At 47.3% G+C, this 27452-nt stretch overlaps 1 protein-coding gene across 4 annotated transcripts; it reads right to left on the reverse strand.

Annotated features, from left to right (window-relative positions):
- Positions 1-533: 533 nt before the first annotated feature.
- Positions 534-27162, reverse strand: Axud1 (AXIN1 up-regulated 1). 4 transcript variants are annotated; one of them, XM_076386890.1, is made up of 6 exons: positions 27033-27162; positions 2442-4433; positions 2107-2357; positions 1618-2034; positions 1112-1520; positions 634-966 (listed from the first exon to the last, which is right to left on the reverse strand). In XM_076386890.1, exons 2-6 carry the CDS (start codon positions 4417-4419, stop codon positions 785-787), a joined length of 3237 nt encoding a protein of 1078 aa, XP_076243005.1. In that variant the 5' UTR covers positions 4420-4433; positions 27033-27162; the 3' UTR covers positions 634-784. The 4 variants fall into 4 exon arrangements, with proteins under 4 accessions (XP_076243002.1, XP_076243003.1, XP_076243004.1 ...); XM_076386887.1 differs by having other exon boundaries at positions 534-1520; XM_076386888.1 differs by lacking the exon at positions 27033-27162 and adding an exon at positions 5164-5265 and having other exon boundaries at positions 534-1520.
- Positions 27163-27452: the final 290 nt, after the last annotated feature.

Genomic DNA, 27452 nt, shown 5'->3' on the forward strand with positions numbered 1-27452 from the left:
AACCTCGTTGAATTTCTTCTGTAGTTCCATTACAGAACCCTTGGCCGTTTCAAGGAGACTGTTCTTTATTAATTCTCGACGAAGACTACCGGAAGTCCTTCGTCCAGTTTTTGGCTCTGGATTCTTCACAGATTTCCTCTTCGGGGCATCGTCTTATCCCATCCAACCAACCTCGAACACTATCGACGATCCGTCTATTACACGGACAAGAACGATGCCTCGAGGTTCCATCCCGGGCGGACGCGCACACTTTGTTTCTTTCTCTAACGACAATATCCACGGGACTCGTCGTAGCATTAACCGCGAGTGATTTTCGAGGAGAATCCCTTCGTTCTTTTCGAAAATCACGCAGAACAATTTACTCAGATTTAACTAATGTGCCAGAAGGACGATTCTGATCAGGGAGTTGCAGTACCTTCCTTCGATCCCCCGTTCTATTTTCTTCTTTCTATATTCTTCTCCCGTTACGAATCATCGCGAGAAACTCGCTTCAATTCGTACACGTATGTTCCTTGCATCTAGAAGTGTCCAACTTAAGCGGACACCGTCTCGACCATCGACTTCTTTATGATCTCCCCGAAGTTCTCGTCGCATTCCTCAGTGCTCTCAGACTGTTGCTCATTACCTTGCCCCTTCTCCACCTCAACCTTCGTCCCGCTTCCATGATAAGTACCGTGCGCCTGAGGCTCCATTTCGCCGTAGTATGAATATCTACCAGACAAAAGCTCCGAGAAGGGTTCCAGTTTGCCCATCTGCTGGACAGCATTCATCGGCTGGACCGAGTTCAAGTTCGTGTACTGTGATCCAGCGGTGTCGTCTTGGGCAAAGTTGGTCTCATAGCTGGAATGTTGTCCAGGATGAACCTGACAGTTCCCCTGAATGGACCCAGTATCCTGTCCATAAGGCGCGTAGTGTGAGAATCCTGGGTTTCCTGGCATCGGTTGGAACTGTGGTTGAAATTGCACCCTAGATGTAGAAGGAAGGTTAGCATAAGGTTGGTAATCCTGATAAGTAGGCTGCTGGAAGTTTACTCCAGCACTAGTCTGGCTTGAGAACGTTTGGAACGCTTGACTAAATTCGGGATGAAGTTTTCTCTCCGGTCCCTGCGTACCGTCAACAGTGTCTTCGCTAGGATAACAATCGTCTCTAATTGCGTACAGATCTAGACTATCTTCCCTTGTACCAGGTACTTCCGGCTGACAGCTACCCCCACCCCCGGTCGCCTCATGGTTCTCGTAATGCAGCGTCGTGAAACCGCCACCGTTTAAGCATGATTCTGTGTTACTCCTATTCTCCATCACAGACCCTAAATTGATCTCCCTTAAGGGACTTCTACCGTTCTGATTGTCAGAGGCCTCGTGATCCGCACCCTCCTCGTCCCGCTGCTTTTTCTCCAGCTCTAACCGCATTAGAGTGTGAATGAAATGCGTTCTCACGCGCACTGGATTGAACTCGATCCTCCCTGAACTATTTGCACAACCGTCCCGAGTGCAACCGCATGGAAAACCTGCTCGATCGACCTGTTTAAATACACCAGAGTTATAAAATTAATTTTTGATAAATTCCACTGCAAATAATTGCTACTCTGTAATAATTACAATTTATTAGGATGCTAACCTGGCACTTGACATTAGCACGACTGCAAGGACAGCTCTCTGGATCGCAGTAGCCTTTACACCCACAGCCGCAGTGCTCTCTACTGGCTCTGATGTCACGGCAGTCGTCCTTCTCGATGGCGTCTATTCTTCGGACTCCTGCTGCTCTGAGTAAAGCTCGTCTCTGCCACGTGGGCACTGGTTGTAGAAAATAGTAGCTATCAATGTCCAGTTCCTCGTTATCGCTTGGTTCTTCGTCTGTGTCATCGCTAGGGTCCTCTGAACTGGACGCCGCCTCAGCTACGCAATTAGCAGCTCGCTCAGAGCGCAACTGCGCCAGTCTGGCACGGTGGATTCGCCTCTGCTCGGCTGCGTGCTCCGATAACGAAAACCTTTCAGCATGCGTGTGTGTCGCGCTCATGCCAAGAGTACTACCACCCTAAAGGAAAAGAAAATTCAATTTAGCGTTGTGTAAATTACAATCTCTGGGAAAGTTTGCTGCGATTCTTACCTGAGAAGGCACACAAGTGAAACCTTGTGCCCTAGGGAAGTAGTACACTGTGACAGCGTCAAAATGAATATTGCGTTTCTTTTTCATAGGTTCATCCGCGTTGCTTCTCTTCGGATTGGGAGTGCCCTCCATGCAGTCAGTCAATCTCCGCTTCAAGTTGCTCTTCGGAGGCGTAGGGAAACTCGCCAGCGGTGTTTGCGGAGTACCAGGAACAGTAAGAGTGGGCACGAAGGAATCCAGTTGATTTACAGCTACAAGAAAAAAATAAATAGTCATATAAGATACCTAAATTTTTCAATAACTCCCCTCTAGAAGTGTTAATTAAAGATAATTACCTTTTTCTTTGTCAGAGAGAATATCATCAGGTATCCTATCCAAGAAAGAAGTCTCAGAATCGCTCTCTGGCGCCGGCGCAGGCCCAGGGTCCCCAGGAATCTCGCTCCCTAGACCCGAGTCACTGCCATCCGACCTGACCTCATCCCTAGCACCAGTAGCTAATGCCAGGCTCTCTGCTGAGTCCTCAGTGAAAGCCTCTGGCCTCTCAGCCTCCAATCTAGTGATGATCTCAGGATTGATATCCACGCAGCACATAGATTCGCTCTCTGGGCAGGACATCTGATCAGACACAACATCATCGTCGCAGCCAGGGAGCCTTGCGTTCGTCATGGACACCTCCGAGCTGTCAGAACCAGTCTCAGTCTCCGTCTCAGTGTCAATAGCTTCTGGAATATCGGTGGAAGGTTCAAGCACCTCCTCGGGCGAGCAGGGTGTCGCTTCAGAGGGAACCAAATTACCCGACGCCTGATTAGATTCCGTGGTCGACGCCACTGACTCCAGGTTAATCTTCTCTAAGGCTGTAGGCACCACTTCTTTATTGAACTCCTTAATCGGTGTTGTTGCCCGTTTCGGCGACTCTACCCTCTCCAGGATCACCTTACACTGAGTCAAACTTTGGGCAACATTCAACTGTGTCTTAGCTTGAGCTTCCACCTTAGTCACCACAGGAGATGCCACGTGCTTCGTCGAGCTGTTCTCCTGTTCAGTCTTCTGGACATTCTTCTTCTTGTTAATGCACCTCAAAGTAACACGCAACTCCGGCAAATCTTTGGCCTCAAACCTTACATCTTCGCCACTAGCACCACCATCGCATGCGTTGTTCTTCTTGGTCACCGACCTCGTCTCCTTTCTCTCCGGTGTCAAGCTGGACACATTGATACGCTCTAACATAACAACTACATGAGGACACGAAATCGTGCTCTTGGTCGAACTCTCCGATTGCTCGGTCTTCTTTTCCAATGAACAGGCATTATTCGTCAGCGGCATATCTTCGTACGCGCAAGGGTTGATCAACTCTTCACACTGTTTCTCCTGACACGGTTCGAGGTCCCTTTCAGGGCTGTTGCGCGGCAGCGAGTAGCACGAATCCTCGTTGATGAACGCGTCCTCATACTCCAGCTTCCTACGAGCGTCTATCCTCTCTTCGACGTCGTGTTCATTTTCGAACAGTGTCGCTCTGCGAACCTTCTGCTCCGATTCTGTCTCCCTGTCCCGAGCAGAACCATCGAGGGTCGCGCTCCCCTTCAACCTACAAGCACTTCCAAACGACCCCTCGAGGATCCTACTGTTCCTAGAGATGCATCGGCCACTAACATCATCGTCGAAGAGACACGAATCAGGGGACAGCGATATCTCGCCTAGTGTCCTCTCTCGAAGGCTCACCAGCACTGGCGAGATTCTCCTAACATCGCTTCTCAACTGGTTCGTCTCAGTTTCCGGAACCTCGACTCCGATCTTTTTTATCTCCGCGTTGATAGGCAAGAAGTCACTGGCAGCTCTTTTCCTCGACACTGACGATACCCCGACGCATCCCGCACTGTCAACCACCCTATCCTCCCCTTTATCGACACAAACCGGTGTCGACGCTGCCGCGGGACAGCCCTCGCACTGGTCAACCTGCTTCTGCGGCGTAGCTTCCGTTTCCGCAGCCACGGACTGCTGCTCGTCATTCTTGCTCAGCTTAAGACCCATGTGCGAAGAGGACTGAGCTTCCTTTTGAGCATCGAGTATTGGCAACGGCACGAGGGAGTCCTGGGACGACTGTAAGCTGGTGCATCCTTGGTCGCCGACAGACTGGCGACTGATATCGTCTACTTCTTCGGTGGCAGTCGAGGGCCGGGCGTTGTTGTCGACTTCCGCGGGCTTAATGTCTGTGGCTGGCGTCGTCGACAACGTGGCGGCCGTTCCTGACGATTCTACCGTGGTGGAATCCTCTTGGGCCTCAACAACGTGCTCCTGGGCCGAAGGCGATTCCATCTGGAGTGTCCGATCTGCGGTGAACAGGGAAGAAACAGAGAACTATATTAACAAAAATAAAAAAAGAAAGGTCTTTGCAAGCTCAGCCGCGAAGATTGCGATTAGAGGAAGAAAAGGAAGATATCTGTGTACATGGAACGTCGTCTAGAGTATCTTATCTCTGCGTCATTCCATCGACCATCCTGAGGTCCTTTTCACCCCGACTTCGTACGAAGTAATCATATTACCTCGGCATTGCCTCTTTTTCTCGAAATATCATAAACAGAGGACGACGAAGAGGACTGAGGGGATCAATAATCCGCTCGCTGATACCACGCACCAGTGAGCCGACCGAGAGACAGAGGAACCCGATCGAGTGTCCGAAAGGAAGTACCCACGAGTCGACCCCCTGGATCCAAGCATGATCTGAACATCGCTGATCAGAGGGTTCCCGATCTTCTTAGTGTTTTTTCTTATCACGTCACCGAATACAACAAAGGGGGGAAAGGGGGGGTGCATGTAATCCTGGCCGGAGATTATTGATTCAAAGCTGGCAGGCACGGATGGTAGAGGGGGTGCAGCGGGGAGGAAGGGGGAGGTTTCTGTCTGCCTTCGGTTACCATGCGCACCTTGTACCCCTTATATACCCCGAAGAACTCGACGACGAGCCAGGTGTAAGTGTTCTTGCCTTCTGTTTCTCTTTCTTTTCTCGTCGCCACACGTGCACACACACATACTCTCCCTCTCTCTCGTTCGTCTTTTTACCTTCGAGCCGCAGCGCGATTTTTCTGCTCCCTCCACCACCACCTTCCGCACAACTCTGTCCCCTCGCGAAGCCCGAACCTCCTCCGAGCACGAGGCTCGACCTCGACGATCCCTTATCGCGGAGCCTTTAAGTCGTCTCGCAACTCCAGCTGCCTCCATTTTGCTCGCGAGCCAGCCAGTCCCCGAGATCCGTGCTGCGATCGGCGTCCCCCATTGAGGAGGAGCGCGCGGACCTCGAGCAAGGCGGCATGCGGCGATCAACGTATGGACGCCTCGAGCTGCGGGATTTTCGGGCTCCCCTCGAGCAGATCGGCCAAGGAGCGGGTGTACGAGGCCAGAGGGTCTCGACACGGGGTCGTGGCAGCGCCTCGAAGAGGTCGGGGGCAAGGAACGCGTTGCAGAGTCACGTACGTGGGGCTCGACGCTGGCGTCGGAGGTAGCAGAGAAGACAGACTTTGGACAGGGCTCGCGACGCGAACTCGGTGGCGTTCTTTCAGCGGACACGAAGAGGAGCCGAGGATCGAAGGGTCTGGCGAGCGAGATTATTGAACATGGAACGTCCTAAGAGGCATCGTGGCCTAGAGCGACACAGTGGCGATAACGGGACGAGAGAGAGCGGGGTCCCTCTGTCGACTGGAGGGACCGTGGGAGCCTTGGAGGCTCGAGAAGCGGGGGCAAGGCTGGACGTTCGCGAAGAGACTGACTTGGCCCTGGGACGCAGCCACGGCGACGATACTTTCGAGAAAGCGAGGGAAATGATGCTTCTAGGAGAGTAATGGTACTCGGCGAGAAGAAAGAAGAGAAGCGAAGCGGAGGCGCGTGCGTCGCGTTCGACAGCTCGGAGCAGAGTGAACCGAGTGCCCCGACGCCGCGTCGATGACGACCCGCTCGGCGTCGTGCCTCGTGCGCCGTCGGCTCGCCTCGGCTCTCCTCAGCGCTAGTGAAGGGACACGCGTACTGTAGGCACACGTACGCGCGGCCTACGCGCGTATGCGCTCGTGAATGTGTAATACACTGTGTGTACGGGGGAGCTACGAAACGCCGTGCCGTGGTTCTCAACACTGCCCGTGGATCGAACACGAATTTCGCCCGCGTGGCGATCGATCCTTCGAGCTTTTTTTTTTCTGAAACCACGCTCGTAGACGCTTAGAACCGCGGCGAGGATCGGGATGGAAAGGACGATGGAGGATCGACCAGGGCGAGCTTTTCTAGTAGAAGAGCTAGCGATTGCTCGTGGATAAAATTCTGCAGCCTTTCTCGAGTAATTCTATTTTCTGCATGTGGACGCGCTCGCGGCCCATGCAGCGGCCCCACGCCTACGCTGACACGCACGTGTAAAATTAACCTTCCCAGATTGGAATACGATGTGTCTTTATACCCAATGCCTTCGGACCTTCGGGGATTCTTAAAAAGGAGAGCCAGGATTTCGAGTGCCTTCTTCTTGCGTTTAACTGCCTCGGGTGATCGCATAATGATGACGGTCGTAATGTGGTAGGTCGTGGAATGGTAATGGACGATGCCAGTGGACGAGATACGGGTTACCGATTTCTGAAACGTATTCATTCGGTGAACACTGTATTCATTGCAAGCTTGGTTGCAGATATTGCGGGAAAAATTGAATGATAAAGAGGAGGGACTTTGTAGCTTCAACACGACTTCGTGATCCACATACTCGGGTTCCCAGAAACGCCTTGGGCTCCTGTCTCAACAGCTCGGGGATTCACGCAACCTCCTGCTGTCGAGAGTCCTGCTAATAGATACTCAAACAGTCCAGCCTCGAATCTCTTGTTACGATTTAATGCGTACTACCTAAACACATTCACACAATTAATATAAAATCTCTAATCCTGTTCTCAGACCGCAGAGGTGCGGTAATTAATTGCGGAAAAAAAACTGATTTATAGACGAGTCTCGTTACACCTGAACATTTATGACTTCATAAACAAGATACAAAGATCAATGATCATACAAAATCTCTGCAGATTACAAATTCCAGGCCACCAGGGCTCCAGCTCTAGCACCATCCACGATAAACTCCGTTCTTCGAGGTCTTCGATGGCGTCAAAAATATCTCCGATAACGCCGTTCGTCTGCAACGAACCCAAGCCTGGCGAGGGGACCATGAAAGCCACTGATACCAGCGATATATTCACGGTATACCAAACAGGTTTCTGTCGTTACATAAGCGAGCATATGCCAAGTGGCTGTATCACTCTTATCATTACCCTTGCAGTCGACTTTTGCGCGGATTCGCATCGGCGATCTCAATGATCCAGAAACGGCACCAGAGCCATTGTTGAGGCAACGAGTCACGAAGGGACCAAAGGGGCGTGCAACCTTGAGCCGCCTCGAACCCCTTAGGCAACCACCTTTCCACGAGTTGGAACAGAAGGCTGGCTTTTCGCGGATCCAGTTCCCAGAAAATCCAGGGAGCTCGATGGTCCTGGGGTCCCTAGGCTGGTTTGAAAAGCGGAGAGCCTCCGCATTGGTGGCGCTGCCGTCGGAATTGGCGCGGTATTGTCTACTCGAGCCCTCTCCCGCTCCCTCCTCGCCGTCTCTCTCCTCGTTTCTCGCATTTATATTTTTCTGTCTCTTTGTCGCACGCACACACCGACCAGCCTCTCTCACGAACGGTTCAACGAACGAGAGAGCGTGGCGCTTGCGCGGGCCTGCTCGACGTAATTGTCGCTACGCTGCGAAAGTAGAAGGCGTACCAGCGCCGCAACCCTACCTGCTCGTCTCCTTTCAGTATTTTCCCTCGATGCCTTCTCTTTCTCGTCTTTTTAGCCAAGAAAGCAACGAACAAATAGCAAAACAAGCGGAGAACGCTTGGACCACCTCGCGCTGCAACCCCTTGGCTTTCTGGGGTTGGGTTTGGTGGCTTGGGTTTTTTAAAATCGGTGGCCAAGGCTGACTAAGCTGGTTCCAGGAGGATTTTGGGGACTAGCTAGCTTGATCTTGGGTCTTTTTGGTGAGGAGTGGAGATTGGAGCAAAATAGGCGAAGGTGGATTAATCCTTGGACACTGTAAGTTGGATCCTCTGCTGAGGGGTGGGTTTGAGAATGAAGCGTATTTCTGGTGTATGAGGGAAAATAGAGCAGAAGTGGAGTGCAACGATAGAGACACTTCGTGAAGCTATTTTCTAATTACTCCGAGCCATGTCGAATGTTCAAGCGTGGAATCTGAACGAGATACAGGGTACTTCATGATTCGAGGTCTAACCCTTCTTTGAAGAATTGGAAGGTGGTAGAGAATAGCGAAATATTGATATTTCTATCTAGTATATATTACAGGTCTTTGTCATAGACTCGTTGCTGCGTTTCCTCTATCTTGGAATTATTTAAAGCAACATTAATGGGCTATCAGTAGATAGTTGGTCTCAAGAACGTGGTCCTAACTCTACCAGTCTTATTGAATTATGACCCTATAGCGGAGAAGCAGTGTATATATACTATTTCTCGTATCTCTGATAACACTAATGTGGGATATCAGTGGAGATTTGGTCCCAGAAACGTGGTCCTTGCTACAGTCTCTTTACTGAACCATGAGCCTATAGCGAAGAGATAACCAAGCCAAATTCGAAACGTTTCAATGCACGAAGGCAAGCGATCACATGGTTTCTTACATAATCGAATAATTGAACTGCATCGAAGTTGGCCCCACGTTCGATTTCTTTTCCACTCGTGTGTCGCCATTTCGATTGAATATCAAGGTCGCGTTCTTGAGCCATATCGCGAAAATTTTGCACGTCTCCCCTACCTCTGGCTGGTGTTTATTCCACCCGTGTAGGTCGTACGTGTGTGCGCTGCTCGTAAAATGTGCACGCGACGAACAGGTGCGAGCGACTAGCTACGTGGTCGCGAAATCGACGTCTCTGTTAATCGCGTCTATTTCCCAGCGAAGACCTAATTTGCGTTTAGACAACATCGACGATTAAATAATTCCTCGTGTACCGTTACCCTTGTACGCTTGCCAGTGGATTTTGTGAACGTCTGCGAGAAAGATGTACGCGTCAATCCGCTGTCAGATCATGCCTCGAGTTGATAGGAGAGCGTTGAATTGCGAGGTAATTCGTCTGCCCCGGTTAAGTGATTAAGATTGAGTGATTCTGGAGATCAGGAATTGAGGTCACGATTTCTTTCACTTCTCCGCCTCTTGTGTTGCAATTTTTTCTCGTCTTGCAAACCTTCGAATTCATAAATTCACAAATTCACAAATTCACAAATTTTCGAACTCTCAGCCTGCATATTTTCAGATTCACAGGTTCTCAAAGTTTGCAGATCTTCAAGTGGCAAATTTAATTATTCGTATCCCCTAAACTACTGTCCACGTGATCTCAAAAGAGGGTACCTTCCAGTTCAACTTGACCAATTCTACAAACTCTGACAAAAGCTCACTAAAAAGAAAGAAGCACTCTTCATCAAAACGAACAATTCCCATCTTCTATTACCCCATCCTAACTTATATATTCTAACTCTAATTCCCAGTCCATACTCACAAAACCTACATCAAGAAACACAGTACCTCCTCCGCTACGCTTCCCTCGCTAGGAAATTCACGCAGCAAGGTACAGGTTTCCAAGAACAACTCTGCAGTCTGCTTTGATTTCCAAGACTGCCAGCACCCGCCACGGAACTCGTTTCCAGCAGCAGATTTCAAGGTATAATTTTAAAGCAACGAGCGTCTATCAAGGAAACAGTGTAACACTCGTTAACCCACAAGTTGCACACCGTCCCCCTTCGAAGTCTGCCATCTCGTCCAGCCTCGCGACTTCTGTGCCACAATCAACTGGCAGTTTCCCTAGACCGCTGTCATCCCCTGGTTCCCAGCGTCAGCGCTGGATCCAAGAGAAGACGTTGTGAAAGGGACAGCTTGATCGGGCCTTGGATACGAATTTTCATCAAAAAGAGCCGAAGCAAGGCTTGGCCCCGGGTGCCGGTCGGCTTCTCTAAACTCCCTGAGAGGGACGACAGCCTGGCTAGAGAGAAACAGAGCAGGCGAGAGAGAGGGGCGTATCAAAACGACGTAGGAGCGAGGGAGCGAGGAGATCAAAGCAGTTTTACAACACCGGCAGACGCTGTGATATTGCTCCGTCGTGCTTTCTGCTTTCTGGGAAAGGTCCCGTTCTCTCTCTCTCTCCTCCCACTCTACTCTCTCATTTTCTCTTCCCCGAGTCCTCTCTCCCCCTCGTCGCTCTTTCACCCACACAAACGCGTGCAACTTTGAACAGAAGCTACACGAGCACCGTCTCTCTCCGCTACACGCACACTTATTCGCCCTGCTCTCTCTCCCTCTTCAGCCCATTCTCATCAGTAGTATTTCTCTCTCCCCTCTCTGTCCCTCTCCTCGACCCTCTCGCCCACTACTTACACAAATCCTCCGCTGCCATCGGTGTCTCAGTCGATCTTCCAGTTAGTCCTATCTCGCCCTCTCCCTCACGCCCACGCTCGTATTTCTCCTCATCCCCCCCCCCCCCCCCCCCCCTCGACCCCGTGGTCGCTCTCTCTAGCTGCATCGCCTGCTCTATCTCCGTTTCCACGCAGCTTTCCAGGCGCTGCCCTCCTCGTATCGCCTCTGCGCAGGCTACCGTGGATTCACTGTATAGTGAGACACTATACAGACGCTGGCGGAGTACTATAAGCGGCTCCGACTATACCCAGAGACTATGGTCGACTCTGGCGCACGTTGCGGCACGGAGGAGAGCTCGAGCGGGGAGAGGACACGAGAAAACGGTTCTACGCGCGACCGATTTCTATTGGGCGATATGACAGCTCGAAGGGTGCACGGTATTGCGCTCTGGAATTCGCGGAGCAGGTGAACGGGCTGATGGGGGTGGTAATGAAGATACTGTGGGCGATGGGGAGGGTTTTTGAGGCGAGGAGGAAATTGGACGATGCTTTTGCTTGAGGTTCAAAGCTTGACTGAATTATCTTTTGTTAATTTAAAGTTGTATCAGCTTCTGTAGTGGTTTTAATGTAAGCTAGAGGGGTTGATTGTTGAATTGTAGGGGTTGACACTTTGCATGCACTGTGTAGGTATTAAATATTATCTTGAAGGGTTATGGATTCGATTGTGTGAGCGTTCATAACTATAGTCTGCGTAGATTACTCCGCTTGTAGAGATTAATAGCTCCCAAGTTAAGGGTTAAGGAAGTTGACTTCCGAAGATTTCCACCCCCTTTGGTAGCTATACTAAAAGCACAGAGTAATATCTGAGTCTTCTCATATTTTCGAGTGTCTTCTAAGCGTCATTTCATGAATTTCTTAAGGGTCGATTTATTGGAGCGCCTCTCTCCGTGCCTGCCTATTTATCGTGCTATACTACTGCACCCTAAGTCAAACAGGGATACAAGGTCTTCTATTATTTGAGGCGAACTGGTTATTTTATATTAAATCAAGGAAGTAGAATAACCAGAGTTCCCTGTGGATATTTTCGTCATGAATTTTGTTAACCCCTCCCCACTCTCTTTTTTGTTATATAATGACCTAAATATCTTAGAAATCTAGTATTAATATTTTCAAGAAACTCTGAGATCTTTCTCTCCTATTTTTTCTCCCTTTTCATTCCAAAGTAAATTAAGCTTTCTTTATTCTATTAAAGATCTAGTGCCATAGAACCCCGTAAGGGGTCTATACATTTTTAAAAATGTCAGAATTTCCTTCTCTTGAAACTTCAGTACAATGCACATTCTCTAATTGAGATCTCCGTACAATTTTACTTCAAATTTTCAAGAAAGTCTCAGAGACCAGACTCTGACACAGATTTCCCCACTCTTCCACACTACTAAAGAAAAAAATTGATTTTCCTTTCATAAAAAATCCAGTATGACGAAACCACCAGAATTTTTTTAAATCACTTATGATGGTCTTAAGATTTCTTCTCTTGAAAACCTCTGTCCAGTAAAAATTCCTTTTCCTTTGTAATCTCGGTACAACTTTACACCAAATTTTCGATCAATCTCCTCGCCCTCTCCTCTGTGCTCCTGCAATGGAACGCCCAGTAGATTTCAGAGCCCGCGTCCGTGCGCCAGTGAACGCGTGTTCGCAGAAATATACATCCATTGTGCCCATCGGTTCGACGTGTACGTGAAGAGGGTTGGTATCCTCGCACGAACGAGGACCAAGGCTAGTCGTGTGTGGGTGGCTCCAACACACCTTGGGCCAGTGTGTCGCTTTGGCATAATAAGAGGGAAGGAGAGGAGCATAATGCAGCCTCCTGCGCTCTCAGTGGCCTCCCTGGAAGCTGTGGAATGCAGCACCCTGGCCCTCAGGTCTCCTCAGCACCGCGTTGCTGCTTGTAAACACTCCTCGGGACCATTAGTCCAAAAACTCGCGAATCGAAAATAACACCGCGACTGATCAAACCTTTATAAGGCCACTACGCGGAGAAACTCGTCACCTTGCTACTATTTTTAAACCTCCACACTCCTGTCGCGATATCCACCCCTACAGAGCCGAGTAATCATCTCCAGAACAAGCGATTCCACAGTATCTGAATTTATCTTCAGCAAAGGGTATCGATCGCCAGCCAAGGAGCGGTAATACACGACCCAGCGTGAAAGAAGCCCCCCTTCGTCGACATAATCATCCCCTAAGCGTCTATGGAGATCACCTTTGAGAACGATCGAACCCTGGATCCCCAGCAGACTTTGCGATCCTAGTAAACCTCAGCAGCTCGAGTAATCGTCGTAAGGATAAACATTCGTCGCCTATTGGTGTCTCTGAGGAAGAATATATTCCTTGAGGAGGGGGGGTGAGAGAAGACGAACAGGGGAGAATCTGACAAGGAGCACGACCACGAGGAGGCTAAAGAACAAGGGTGGAAAAAGGGCAGGCGGGACGAGATATTTCTATGGATATTCCGCGGGGGTGAGGAGGGAGAGAGAGAGAGAGAGCTGCGGGGGTGTATATTGGGTCTTGTAAATGGGGGTGGGGGTTCCACCTCCGACCGAATCGATCCCACCGCAGTGTAGCACTATAGCAGTCCACGTGCATACATACCATGGACTCTCCTCGCCCCTTCTCTCTCTTCGACCCTCCTCCACCCTCTACCCCTTGCATTTTCTCCGTACTCACCACGTCGGTGGCACTACACGCCAGAACAAACGCAGCTGCGCCAGTATGACGGCGAGGCCACTGATTTCTGAATGAAATTTTTTAATGATCTTAATTAATACGTGGACTTCTACACTCTGGTCGAATCAGACAGTCGAGGCGACATGTGGGCCATCATGGATTCGTGAGAACTGGAGTCAACCCTTTTCTTCAACTTCGGTGACTGCGTTCGGTCTTCAGTTATTCTAATTGTAAGTGGTAATGACGCTACTTGTAATATGGAAAAAAGGTGTGGTTATGAGGGACGATGTATCGATTCCCTATAATCAGAGTGTTGGTATTTATGCGTTTATGGGAAATGTAAATATGGAGGTGTTTGAGAAGACTCCTAAAATCCACTGTAAATATGTTAAGCCTGATTACTAGTGGCATTTGTAATAATGGAAAATTCTCCGCTATCCTCCGTTATCTAAACAGAGATAAACGAGCGAATGATGTTCGATAATCAAACAGAAGTACAAATATTGAAGTTAAAAACCGGGAGGATCAAAAGAAAACAAGATATCATAAAACGAATCATCTCGTTAATAGCAAGAAACCCACCAAAGCATCAGCAATCTCATCAATCGCCTACAACAAAAAACCTACAAACCCCGTATCAACCAGCTGTAATTGCTAAAACCACTAGCACAGTAGAAACGCTTCAACACAATATTTTCCTATCGATTGGATCATTAAAACGGCATTCCGCGGAGCAAAAATTCGAAAACTAGCGTTTCTCGTTACCAACCCACCTCGCTATCAATTGCCCCAACAAAATCGAATCTACAGAGAGCCGAACTTCTTCCTGGATCGTAAAACCATTGATCTCCGTGGATTTCAATCGTTAGAGGTCAAACGACCGACTGATTGCGAAAGGGGAGCAATAGTGCGAATGGATGTTATTATAAATCGATACACGCGGACACTACGACCCTGCATCCTCGTCCGCTGATTGGATATCCTGTACGAGAATTACTGACGCGTTCGTTCAATTCGTAGTGCGTACTACTCGCGCTCGGCCGATGCGGCTGCAGTCACAGAATGCGCCTATGCTTCGGGCCGCTGGAAATCGAACGCGTAGGAGTGGGGGACGGGGCGGTGTGGGAAGATAACGGGCACGGAGTATTATTACGTGTGTCGTGGTACACAATCGACGCACACATTCCGTCCCGCTGGGCGGGCTGTGCTGTAGCCCACAATTTAGAGAGAACTCGAAACGTGGATGACTGGAAAAAGGTGGGGGAACGTGGAACTACTTTGGAAAACCTTAGCTACTGAAGAGTACATGCTGATCGAAATCTAGTGCGGTGAAAGTACAGTCAATAGGGACGACATTTGATATTGTTGAGTGAAGACGTTTTTAGAAACTAGTCCAAGTCTGAGAAAAGTAGAATCAGATAGGTAGATCAGACAAAAATAGGGCTTCTAATATTTCCAGTTTTTTGGGAGCAGGTTCTAGTATTCTTTAGAAGCTTAATGCAGAGTATGTTTCTTTAATGTGGACCAACTTTGGTAGCAATCTACAGCCCACAATTTAGACAAAATATTGTATAAATGAAAAAAAAAACAGACTAAATTAAAATTCAGAGAGTCTTCTACTCAATACCCAATCTTCTAATTCCATTAGACTTATTACATCACGGTTCTAGTTTTACTCTCAGCCTTACTGCACTTCGAATAATTGAAAACTTGTACCTCAGAAAATGTGCATAGTTGTATAGATAATCAGAGGTCTATTAATCAAAATTTCACTGTAGAATGATTCTAATAGAGGACTAAGACAGATCGCTGAATAATCAGGAAAATTGAATGGATGGATAGATGAATCGCAAAGCATCGATGACTTACTTTTAACAGCCACTCAAGACTCAAGTTCACGCACACGCGTCCCTTGATTACATTTTCGCGGCCATATTTCCCCCTAAAGCCACGCTCCCACAGATTATATGGAACGTTAACACGAACGTAAATACGAAGCTCGGCGCAGCTAGCTGGTACAGCGGCCATAGTCGTCGCTCATTGTACTCGGTTCAATAGACAAGACTATAGGTTTCTCTTGGCGACGTGTATGCATGCACGCGCGTGCATCCGTGCACTGCGCCGTGCATGTCCGCGTTTGAAAGCATTACACGTTATATGCAAGCTTTCATTCACATTTAACTGCGGTGCAATTTAGGGGTTCATTGGGTACCAGGAACCGAGGGTCCCTTTCCGAGGCGAAATTTCACCCCTTCAAAGGGTGGATCCAATTTCAAAATGGGTGGCCTAACGAGATAGAAGAATCTTTGTAAACTGATATTTTTTTACCACTCTGTATATCGCAATTAAAACTAAAAATGGGTCGGGATCCAAAGACAGGGGAAAACAATTGCACCGAAATCGATTTTGAAGACATACATATTGAGAGATGACCAAATCATCCACAGACCGAATAGCAAGGCACCCTGCTCGTCAGTGGGCGTGTACGCGAAGCGTGGGCGAGCGTACACGCCTGTGCACTCGCGTGCAGGTCGATTGTGGGCGTGCAGATGAGCTCCGTGGGTCGAGACAGAGGAAGAGCACGAGTGACCGGAAGATGTGTCAGGAGACACCTTCCCACGCATTTATTCATGATCCTTGCTTACAGGACAACTTTACCCTGGGGGTGAAAGAACGTGAAGCGGGGGAGGAAAGATCAAACGAAAGCTAAACTCAAAGACTTAATAATCAACTCTCTGATAAGCTCATCATTAACCTATTAAGGCTCAAGTTTGCTTAAACACAACATTTCATTCCCGATTTTTTTTTAGAAAATTTACATTATTGAATTCTGCTCCTTCATGTTACTTTTAGACTGCGTTTACGCAACTTTGGGCCTTAAAGGGTTAAGAATGAATTAAACACGAGTTCATAACAGAGAATTAGGGTTCAGTATCTCCCAACAAGAATATCAAAACAAAAACACACACAACCTCCAGGATATCCAAATATTTCCATCATCGTCAAAGACCCGAGACACCACAAACGAAACGATTCCTTCTGTAATTGCGCCACGAACGGAATCGTGTGTTCAGAGTTGCGAGAGATCGCGTAGAATTGCACACGGCTCCGTAATTGGTTAAACCTACAGGTGAAAGAGAAACTTTAATTGCACAGCAAACAAATACAGCGACCCTGAAGCACCGTAGAAGGAAAAATATTAGCAGCAGCGTCGATCTGTTAAAAGTACATCTCCTTCGATCACTGTTGTGTATCTAACCACCCTTTGTCTCGAAAGGGGACACTGGTCTGTCCACCTTAGTGCTTTCTTTCTGCCAAACACCGTCTGCAATTCCAGCCGAAAGAAGCAACATCCCTCGACGAAGAGAGCCAGCCCATGAAATGAACTCCTGGTTAACGGGATCGCAGCAGCGAGGTCAGCCGCGTCTCTTTGCCTCTGCTCACGAGTGTCCTCAGTTTCCTCTTTTTCCAGTTCAAACGAGGTCTGCTCTTCCCTTCGCCCCTCGCAATTTGCTATGTTAGACTAATGCTGCTTGCACCTTTTAGCGACCAGGGGACAGTTTAGTGGCGATCGTTCCTGGTGGCGCCTGTTGAATTTCTCGATTTTTACGTTTTACAAAAGCCCACTTTTTTAGTATTTTTGATACTGCATGCGATTGAATCATCCACACCTGGATGACCCTTCGAAGTACGATGCTTCATCGTCTTAGAGGATTAGTATTCCTAGCAGAAGCTCGTGGCTGGATTTATTCTCTGAGAAAACACATAATGGAACACGAGAGAAGCATGGAGAGACATCGAGTAAGTGTTTCTTGCGAAAATATCGTTCCTCCCACGGAAGCACGTGAAGCACCGTTACATACTACGCACACAGAAGTAACAATCCTCCATATCCACTTGTTCGTCACCATCTTACTCGTGTCGATCGTCCCTCGAGGGTCTTCTTCAGGGTCGAAGCCGCTCGCAAGATTTCCGATGTCTGGCGAGCTTACATAAAATCGAAGCAACGAACAACTAGGGTGAAGAAGCTCGGATTATTCGATAAAAACTTCGACTTCGTTTGAAGCACGCAAATGCATTCTTTCTTAATTAGATTGCTCCTCGAATTGAACAATCGTTGACCTTTTCCACCACATTTTCCTGAAGTCGAACTCGCGATTCTTCTCCCTCATTATTCTGCCCCTTTTGGCTCCAATTTCTTATTCATAGAACGATAACGATACAATAACGCTGGAATGTTGTGAGCTCTTCGTGGAAGACGGTAAACATCGTAAAATATTCCAGTCGCCACCCTAAGCAGCTGTTATCATTTTTCCTTTAAGAATTTTAAAGAGGGCTGCAATTTTCTTTTTCAATAGCTCCTGTGTTTGAGGCACGGAAACGTGCATCGGTCGATAACGGAGAAGTTCGTTAAGTCCACCCTTGATTTATATCAGTGCTCCAGGGAGCACCACCCCCACAACGAAAGTTGTTTCAGCGTCATCTACGCTACGGTTGCGCGAAGGAAATTTGGACTGCTGCGATTCCGGGGGATCGATATGTGTCAAGTACAGCGTAGCATCGATCGTCGAGTGGACTACACGTTCACAGATTCAGCTGTGCCCACTTAATATTCATCAGTCAAGAATACACTCAAATTGTTCAATTTCCAATGCTTATCCGACTGACGAATATGAAAAGAAATTCAGTAAAACGTATATTGGTAACCCTATGTTGTAAATAGGACACAACCTGTGGCGACAGCCATAAACGATCTCATTCTAGCCTCCCACAACCACCCCCAAGCTCCCAAATATTTCAGCGTGATTTTGGCCGAGATCCCATACCTTCTTCCCAAAAATACACGCTATACCATTTAGATTATTCCTTCAGCTGACCGAATGCATTCGACTGATCAGTATTCATCGAACGATCGCGGTGATTCCGGACGATTCGAGGCCAGCGAACGGACCGAGCGTAGAATCGTCCCATGGACCAGAATAGCGTTCTGACGTCATGTAGACGTAAGGACCACGCTGCACGGATGACGAGCGTTGAAAATACCGTGGAGGCTTCGTCAGCTCGTGTTACAGGCGTTGCAAATATACGCTTGCGCATGCAGCTCTGGCAACGTGCGCATATGCTCGTCCATCTGCATATACAGCATCTATGTACGTACACGATGGTCTCCGTCACGTAGCCACTGGAATGACGTCATTTTCGCGGGGCACGTGCGCTGACGCGTTTTTCGGGGGCAAAAACCCCGCGGGATCAGCCACCAAAACAAACGGGAGGAACCTTCGCGGTTAACCTCGGAACGCGTTGTTTGCTGCGCTTGGTTGATGTGGCGCTTGCAGCATGGTGATGAGGGTAAATGATAGTCTAAAAGTCTAGAATAAGAAACACGTCGAGGAGGTTTCTTTGACTTCTGTTTATCCCTTTAAATAAGGAAATAACAACTCTTTAAATTGAAATCACTGTGTAATTTTCTAGGTATTGTATATTTTGATTATATTCCTTGCCGCTAGTAAAGGCTCAATCCATTTGCATTTGTGACCCAAATTCGTGAGGTGTTAGTAGGACTCGAATGGTTAATAGCACTGTAGATTGGGGCCAGAATTAAAAAATCGTGATTCTATTATTTCCTAATGAGAAAGGGGGATTCGATAACATACAACTCGGAAAGCTTTTCTAACACGACAATTCTCCCAGTAATGCTGGTAAACGCGTTTCGTTCCCAAAAGTTCCGATGGAACGTCTCCTGTGCGGCGCCAAATTTACTGCAGATAGAGTTGGAAAAGTAATTTCTGCGCAATAAAACGCCACAAGTGGATTTGACCGTAAACTTTCCCGCCAGCGTTGGATAACCCCGCGGACGATCGGATAGGTGGACGACCCGGCGCAGAAGGAAAAACCCAATTAAACTTCACGGTCTCGTTGCACGTCATTGTAATGTCATTATCGCAGCCAGTGCAACCTGGGAAGGGAAAATCGTCGTGGCCGACAGAAACTCGGAGATCGAGGAGAACGGGCCTGACCCACTTTTGCCCGATGAGGTTAACCACGCGAAGGAACTTGTGTCTTATCCTCCACGCGTCTCCTGCGAACTTAAATCCCTCCATTTTCCCATGTTCTTTCTCCATCCCCCTGTGACCCAAACTTCTCAGGCGTTTCGCGTCCCCTCGAACTCTGCAAGGTCGTCTCGTGGAGGCCTCGAAGTAAGGAAGATTAATGATCCTAGGGGAACAAGAATCCCGGGAATTTCGATGGGAGGACCTCTCCCTTGTCTGATATTGAATCGCAGTGGCACCAGCGCGGGTTACCTAATCGTTCCTCGAACGGGAACAAAGTGGAATTATCAATAAACAGCCAATTAGGACGAGGCTTTTTGTCGGACGTGAAAGTATTCTAGCCTGGACCGCTAAGGCAGAACGCAAGTAGAACGAACGCGCGAGCGCACGCGGGCCTGTTGCAAAATCATCCTGAGATCGCTCGGCCCCGAGTGTCTGGCTGGCCGAGCATTGCGAACGTTTCACAACGGCCATTGTTAGATGGAACGATGTCGAAATCGCATCAATTTTAGAGGCGAGGATGAAATGGAAGACGACTCCCTGAGTGACCCCCACCTGACCAGCTGGTGCATCGACCTTCGAAACGGATGGTGAAATTTGATCGAAGCCTTCGGCTGAGATGCAAGTTGCGGAGAGGATTGTGAAGGAACCAGGTGATGTCTCTGAGTGGGTGGAGATCTTCCAGCTGGACTTACAATCAGCTGTTTTTGTCTGCATTTAGAATAAATAGCTTCTAGGAGCTTTGAGAATCTTTGAATTAATTTTTGTTGTGATTAATATGTCTACAGTTCATCGAAGATTTATGTTCTGGTTCACCTTTAGTCAATATTATGTTAAGATAAGGTATCACTAAATTCTTTAGGATATGGAGTCTTCCCCAGCTTTTGTGCTAGAGCTAGAATATATGAAAACCCGTCATCCAATTTCAGTGAAAGGATGGCAGCGAGAGAGAGTAGGTCGGGGTGGCGAGAACTCACGAGGCGTCCCGACGCCGCGCGTCAATAGCGTCCCAGTGGCAGACGTCGCCACGCGTGGAACACCTCGAGCGAACGAGGGAGGCGGGCTCGATTTCCCGTGTAACTGACCATTCCTAATTTCCAACTTTTGATGTGGATCGCGGATTAATCTCCGCCACGCTTCACTTTCTCCCACCCTCAGGCGCCGCGGCTCAAGAGACCCTCGAGCGCAATTAAATCCGATCGATTTGAAGAATAAACGATTGAACTCCACTCGTGGAATTCGCTAATGATCGTTCATTCAGACTGCGTCGAACAGCGGGACACTGAATATTCAACGTTTCCATCCGATCCGATTCAATTAACTGGACAAAGTGTTTCACCCCAAAGGGGTTGAAAAATCGTTGATTACCGCCAGCGTAATAATTCGTGGGAAACAATGGGGAATTCTTTGGAAGGATTCTTTGGAATGGAATAGTTGATCTCCACGAGGCGTTGCAGCTTGTGAGAGGTCATCCAGAAACAAAGTACCGTTTTACGAGCCAACCTTGAACTGTTCAGAGCCAAGTGTGACGATTAAAGGCGGTCTCGCAATAAAAGAGAGCTCCACGTTTCGCAAATCCTCATTTCATCCCCTGTCGATCCTTCTTAGGATCGCAGATGGTTCGGGAGAAGACGTGTCGTCGGACAAGAACCCTACGCTCATGGTAATCCACTGGTCCATGACCCTAACCTATCCTAATCCGCCCCAACCGCGGGGAGGTTAACCCCTGACCGCGAGGTCAACGCTGGTCGCCGTTCATGCACACTCTGGAGGGATTGAAGAAAGGATGGTAAACAAACTTGTACTTCTCGTGTGATTACCTGGCTGGTGTTGGTGAGAAGTCTGGGGACAAGTGAGGGGAGAAAAATGGCAATGTGGATGGGGTGAGGTAGATAGATTTTCAGTTGAAGAACTGGTTTTGATACTCTGATTTCTAGACTGGGTTTGGCGCGAAGTTCTATCGAGTTACAAGTCAAATATAAGGTGTCCCAGGAGGAGGTGTCGAATGTTAAGAAGTGAGTAGATGTTTGTGGAATAGATGGCAAACGTAGGAGATTGATATAAAAGATTAGGGTACAGTGGAGGCCAAAAGGACTTCAATATTATATATTTATTCATCTACTAATTCACAGTTCTTTTCTATAACATTATAGTAACTTTTCTTAGAATTAGTTTTTACAGTCTCGTTTGCCCACCACTGTGTACATACCCTCTATATATTCGAATTACAGGAACACACCCTGATTTGGGGTTCATGACTGGCCTTTAACCCTGAACCTACGGCCCTACTTTTATCTCCTATGGGGTGAAATACCCATTATGTAACTGAGAGGATGAGGTCAATTTACCTTGAAAATAGGGGTGAGTTTGTCTTGCTAAGTTTTTAAATCCTCTAAGTGATAGTTACCTGATCAACTGATAGCTGAAACTGCTGTTTATGAACCCTTAAATTAATGTACCGAAAAAATGTGAATTTTCTATGTATTACCGCTGATAATTTTTTTAAATAAAAATACAGCAATCCTCATCACACTATGTTCCAAGTACTAAGATCATACAACCAGAGGGCACTTCTTGAGAACTCTGATATATCACTACTTTTCCCTATTCACAATACTATTACCAAGTAATCCAAAGAAAAGAAGATCTACTGCGACAATCTCCCTCGGAGGAAATGATCGACAAGACCACGCAATTCCCAAGCCAAGCAATCCCCCCTAACTTCGTCACCTCTTCGAACAGGGAAATGATAGAAGCAACGAGAGTCGGAGGTATCGTGGCTAGCCTCAAATATTTACGCCAGACGGCAACAATGGGAACAATATCGGTTGCTTAGCAACGCTCTCTTAAAGAGACCGCATTCTACTTTCGCCGTTTTTCCTCTCCCACCCCTTTCTTCGATTTCGCCGTGTCGCCAGATAAACCACCTTTTCCTCGCTAAATGGGATCGTCCTCCTTCCCAAATGCACTTTCATCTTGGATCCCCCCTGTACCATGGTCCCTCAGAGCCCCTGACTTCTCGCGATTCGGCATGGAACAACGAATGGCCAAAGCTGAAGAGACCAGACAGAAGCTGGAAAGAGGAAGCAATTGTGAAGAGGAGCAAATGAGAAGAAAAATTGTCCTCTTCTAGTTTGCTTCTTCCCACGTTCCTGAAACATGTACGCAACGTGGAGCAGGAAGGACCAGGAGAGAGAGCGAGAGAGAGCGAGAGAGAGAGAGAGAGAGAGAGAGAGAGAGAGAGAGAGAGAGAGAGAGACCAATAATGTGTACTGGAGAGACGAAAAGGACGGTAGAACAAGAGGGGAGGGATCAATGCCGGTTGCCAGGGCAACCAGGCACCTGATCTTCATCCATCCTGCACCACAGTTCTCAGTCCTGCCCTGTGCACAGGGACGAACTGGAACGAACGTTCCTCTAGAATATCTACAGCGGCTTCCTGAAGAGATTGCACTGCGAGGGGGATCGAAATTGGCCTCTGATGATGAGAAACTTTGTGCATCACCTAACTTCAGTCATTTAATTCAGATTTTTTTAGCTCCGTATTTTCTGCTTTTAATGATAAGGATAATGTTTTGGTTATTATAGGGAATAGTCTGTGGATGCAGGAAAAAGTTTGTATAGTGAATAGTGTAAACAATACGTTTTCTGTAACGCACCAATGTTTTCAGGTTCGTCACCACCTGCCTCAGTGGCGCCATCTGCGCAACCCCCTCCCTTCCTGACCCAGCTCGACGTCGTTTCCTCGCCATCGATGATAGCAACGTTATTTTTACTCTCGATTGTGGAGGCAAAAAGTCCACCATGTGGGTGGGTTGCAATAAAAGAACCTCAAGGCGTATCGACGTAGACTCCAGAATTACCGATGATGGTGTATCAGGTCTGAGCCATGGCATCATCGAAATTACTATTAACTGGCAACTTTCTCTGTTCTTACCTCCCAGTTCTATTCTGAGATTCAATTAAACCGAACAATACGACAGACGAAAATTAACAAACTTTCCATTATTTCCCTAGTTCTCCTTTTTCTATTTCTTTTTCATTAATTATTAAAACCCGCAGAACTAGATTTAAAATTAACCCGATGTTAACATCTCGATCAGTTTGAAAAGAACGACGCCATGAAGATGCTACTACGGTAGTCAAGTCTATAGTTTCTATAATAGCAAGCCCTCTTGCGCATGCTTTTAAGCAACTTCTTTTTTTTCCTAACCTCTATCGCAGTCAGCTATATTTTGTTCAAAGGATGATCAATTTAACTCGATCAATACTGTATGAAGGAAAATCGGACGAACCGGTGGAATATTCGGTGCAAGAGGAAAAACAGGAGACTGGTTTGGAATTGTTTCTCGGTCGGAGCAGACACGACGCACGCGTTTCTGCGCATCAACGCGAATTTTGGCGGGTCGATGCGCCATTGTTGCCCCGACGGCTGCGTCCGCTTTGTTTTCGCCTCTCTCCCTCTCCTCCTTCTTCCCCCCCATCCCTGTACTCAGACTTTCGTCTGCTCTTTCATTTTACCATTTTTCACTCAGCAATCTCATCCACCCGATGCTTCTACGATAACGAAAAATTATAACCTCGAAATTGAAATGCAATGGTTGATGAAATATTCAACTGCAAACCTAACGACACCTATTGCGCTCTAATAAGCGTTAGATCACCGCGGAAGTGTCATCCACAAACAAGTATCTGTGATATTCAATACACTTAAAAAAAAATAACAGGGAAAAAAACTTGCGGTTGGGATCGACCTATATATCGGGTGTCCATGAAGCACCTACTCAATGAATTTTTATACGAAGTTTCTAGTCACTTTATTTCTCCTCTGACTCATTCACCAAGCGTTTAACGTCTTTAATTTCGAACTGTAACCGTAGAAGTAGAAATGGAAAATGGTCGACACGGCTCTCAGTGAAAGAGCGAGTTTGCGAGACTAATTATCGTATGGCGTGCAACTTTCGTTCGAACGATTTTAAGGTCACCAAGTTCCACGAGTCACCCTGCGCGATACTGTAATAAACGCTCCGTTAGGGCATGCTGTAGACTTCTGAATTGCAGAGAAATGTGACTACTCTGTCATTGACGAGGATACGGTAGATCTGCAGAAATGCAGCGCAATCAAATATTCGTCGTTGCACAGGGGGGAATTGAAAGCATCAGAAACAGTATTAGAAAGTTTTCCGCGAACGGAGCAACCGTATTTGTTGCCACGAAAGAATGTCTGCGCGTGATATCTCTGTATGATAACGAGATATCTTCCTTACCCCGCTGCACATCGCACATCATCCTGTTCTGCCTTGTCTTCTTATCCTATTTCGTAACGGGATTCACGTGAATTCCGTACCTGCGGAACCTTGCAGTAATCGAACGGGAAATTGGAACAACAGTTATTATAACGATAAGAATTATGACACATTTTCAAAGTTTCAAACTCTTAAGTATGTAAAACTCAACTTATTCAAATATTTAAATTTCTAAAAATTCAAATTTCTCAACTGTTTAGATTTTCATTAAAAAATGTATCAATTCCTGAAAATTAAATTGCCACTTTTTCTGTTTAATATACCCTGAACTATATACGAAATAGTGCTTTTAGTGTCTGTGAAAAAATTTCGTTGCAATAATCATACATATTTTCGAGGCAGACTGGCAAGAGTCACGTGCGCAAACAGTGAAGACATTTGACGCGATATCGATAACGGAGTGACTCGTCACTCGGCAGGCATCAATTTGCGGTTGATAAGCCAACAATGTTGCGACCCGAAGAAGTACCGATTCGAACCACGTTTTTTCTACATTACTAACTCTGGATCTCGACTACAGCGTTCCGATTTATCGCCCATCGTGTGAAAACAAAAGCGAGATAACTCAACCAAAGAGTAACCCTTGACCCAGCGAGATTTTTGGTTCACGCTGGCCGTGGGACGAACTATAATTTCTATACTACTCCTATTCCCAGAAATATATTTGTAATCAATTTTCTTGCTTCAAATTTAAAATTCTTAAATATCATCAGTGTATAAATTACTTGGTAATATTCTGGTGACACCTAATACGTATAAGTATAGATAATAATTTTGTTCTCATCGTGTGATTCATTCTCCTCATTCATAGGAAATGAATGATCTAATTTAATCCTCAGAATTATAGTTCATAATCCCTATCGTTATTCTTGATTGAGAACTGAATTTATCGGTGATGCTACATATTTGCACGATTTCTACGCCGATCGCAAACCTCTACCATGATATACTCTCGAAGCCAAAAATCGATATGCGTACAGGCTCGCCATTTGCAACCTGTTTAGTCCACATTGTACTACTCTTAGTCTGATATTTGCGTGGGTGCAATCAGTTGCACGTAAGGTGTGTTTTATTATGAATTTTACGTCACACGTGCCAATTGCTATACGTGCATACACCTAAGGTAACCTCACCGGAAGTGCGTCACTTCTTTCATAGGTCACCCCGAACGAAGCAGATAACGATGGAAATTTTTTTCCACCTTTTAAACCATCAAATTATCGCGACATTTTACTATCAACTGCGTTCGTCATTCCATAGCTACTTCATGAATAACATCACGAGGCAATGAAACAAACATTTCAAGGTGTTTCGACCTTAATTGACGTCAACAGACAAATAAGCACAAGCTAGCCAATGGCCAGCATAAAACAGCTCCGACGTACCGAGATATTCTCGAGAATAAATATTTATCCATAGCTACTCGAATCCCCAAGAACCCAAGAAAAATTCGACGAATTCAGTTCCCCAGAATTCCATCATTCGCCACCGATTTAAATGAACATATCACAAACAGTCTATCGATATTTTCAGTTTCAGGAATAACCATTTCGATCCTACCCTCTTAACAAATACTATTTCAAAAATAGAATACTTCCAAACAAACCACAAGGAGATTACAATATTTCATGATACATTACTCTGGCTGCAGTCCGAAATTCAGCTGAAACTGCTAACATTGTCGAATCTATATACACTGTGTTACATGGTGTATACACTATTCAACAGTCTCAGCTAATTTCGGACTTCAGCGTATATAAAAAAAGGAGAAGCAAAAGGGAGGGAAAAGCTCGAGTAAAAGTATCAAGGTTCCAGAATGCAGGAGCCTCGTTCGCGGCAGGTATGTAGAAAGGACCCCGACCACGACCAATAGCGACGTGCGTCTTTCGCAGGCGGAGAGGTAAGGTTAGTTCTTCCATTAATGGAAAACACCACGAAAATATGCGCGAAATATGCGCGTATCCCTAAACTGCAGCGGAAGAATCCCGTGGTGCTGAAGCGACGAATGCGATTTCTATTTCTCTAAGTCCGCCCCTGCCCCCGTCCCGTTCTATTTTCCCCGCGCGGGACACAAGGTTAACGAACGTGCACGACGATGCGCGATCGCGATCGAGACAAAGAGACCTAGCGGGCCGTCGACGATTATGACATCATAACCTATCAACGAGGCTCGTCCGCGGAAAACAATCGTGGTTGGGGGCCAGACGAATTATCGCGCCACGGCGTACATGCACACGTACTCGTCGCGATAAAGAAAGTTCGTCACCGTCTGCTTGCCTGTCATCACCACATCCTCGCCCCCCTCTGCACCCTCGCGTGATCGTCGCCTCTCAGGGGCCCGTTTCGTCCCTCGAGAAGGGCCAGACGAGAAAACGCGACCGGCGGATCTTCGAGATCGCGCACAGAAAATATGATGTTGCGTGAGTGACACGACTTACCGGTTTCCAGGCGATCGTCACATTTCCAGGTTGCCCCGAGATAACAGCCGGTCAAAGCACGTCGTCGTCCTGACGTCGAGCTTCTCTTCGGGGAAGCTTCGCAATGGGACACCAAGCACCGTGAGTAGCACAGTCACACCATGGCGCGCACCAGCAGCCTGCTGGCCATCTTGAAGCCACCGACGAGACACGCACACAACAAACCCCGTCGAGAATCAGGCACAAACGGCGTAAGGTCCTACCAGAAGGACGGAAGACGATCGAGTGAATGCTCCGCCGTGCGGCGGCCATGATGGCGCCACGAGTCGGGTGCCTCGAGCTCGAGGGAACTCGGTGAACACGGGTTCGAGGGCTTCGAACCTGTTTCGAATTGTATTCCAGAGGCACTGGAACGTGACGAGGTCTCTGTTTCTCGGCTCG

This window comes from Calliopsis andreniformis, chromosome 10 (genome assembly GCF_051401765.1).
Source record: "Calliopsis andreniformis isolate RMS-2024a chromosome 10, iyCalAndr_principal, whole genome shotgun sequence".
Lineage (NCBI taxonomy): Eukaryota > Metazoa > Arthropoda > Insecta > Hymenoptera > Andrenidae > Calliopsis > Calliopsis andreniformis.

Bases quoted from the DNA above. Each gene is read 5' to 3' on its own strand.
- Axud1 (XM_076386887.1), bottom strand. From the start codon at position 4,419: ATGGAATCGCCTTCGGCCCAGGAGCACGTTGTTGAGGCCCAAGAGGAT. The intron at 2,358-2,441 runs GTAATTATCTTT...TTTTTCTTGTAG, and splicing joins TCTCTCTGACAAAGAAAAAG to CTGTAAATCAACTGGATTCC. The intron at 2,035-2,106 runs GTAAGAATCGCA...CTTTTCCTTTAG, and splicing joins TCACTTGTGTGCCTTCTCAG to GGTGGTAGTACTCTTGGCAT.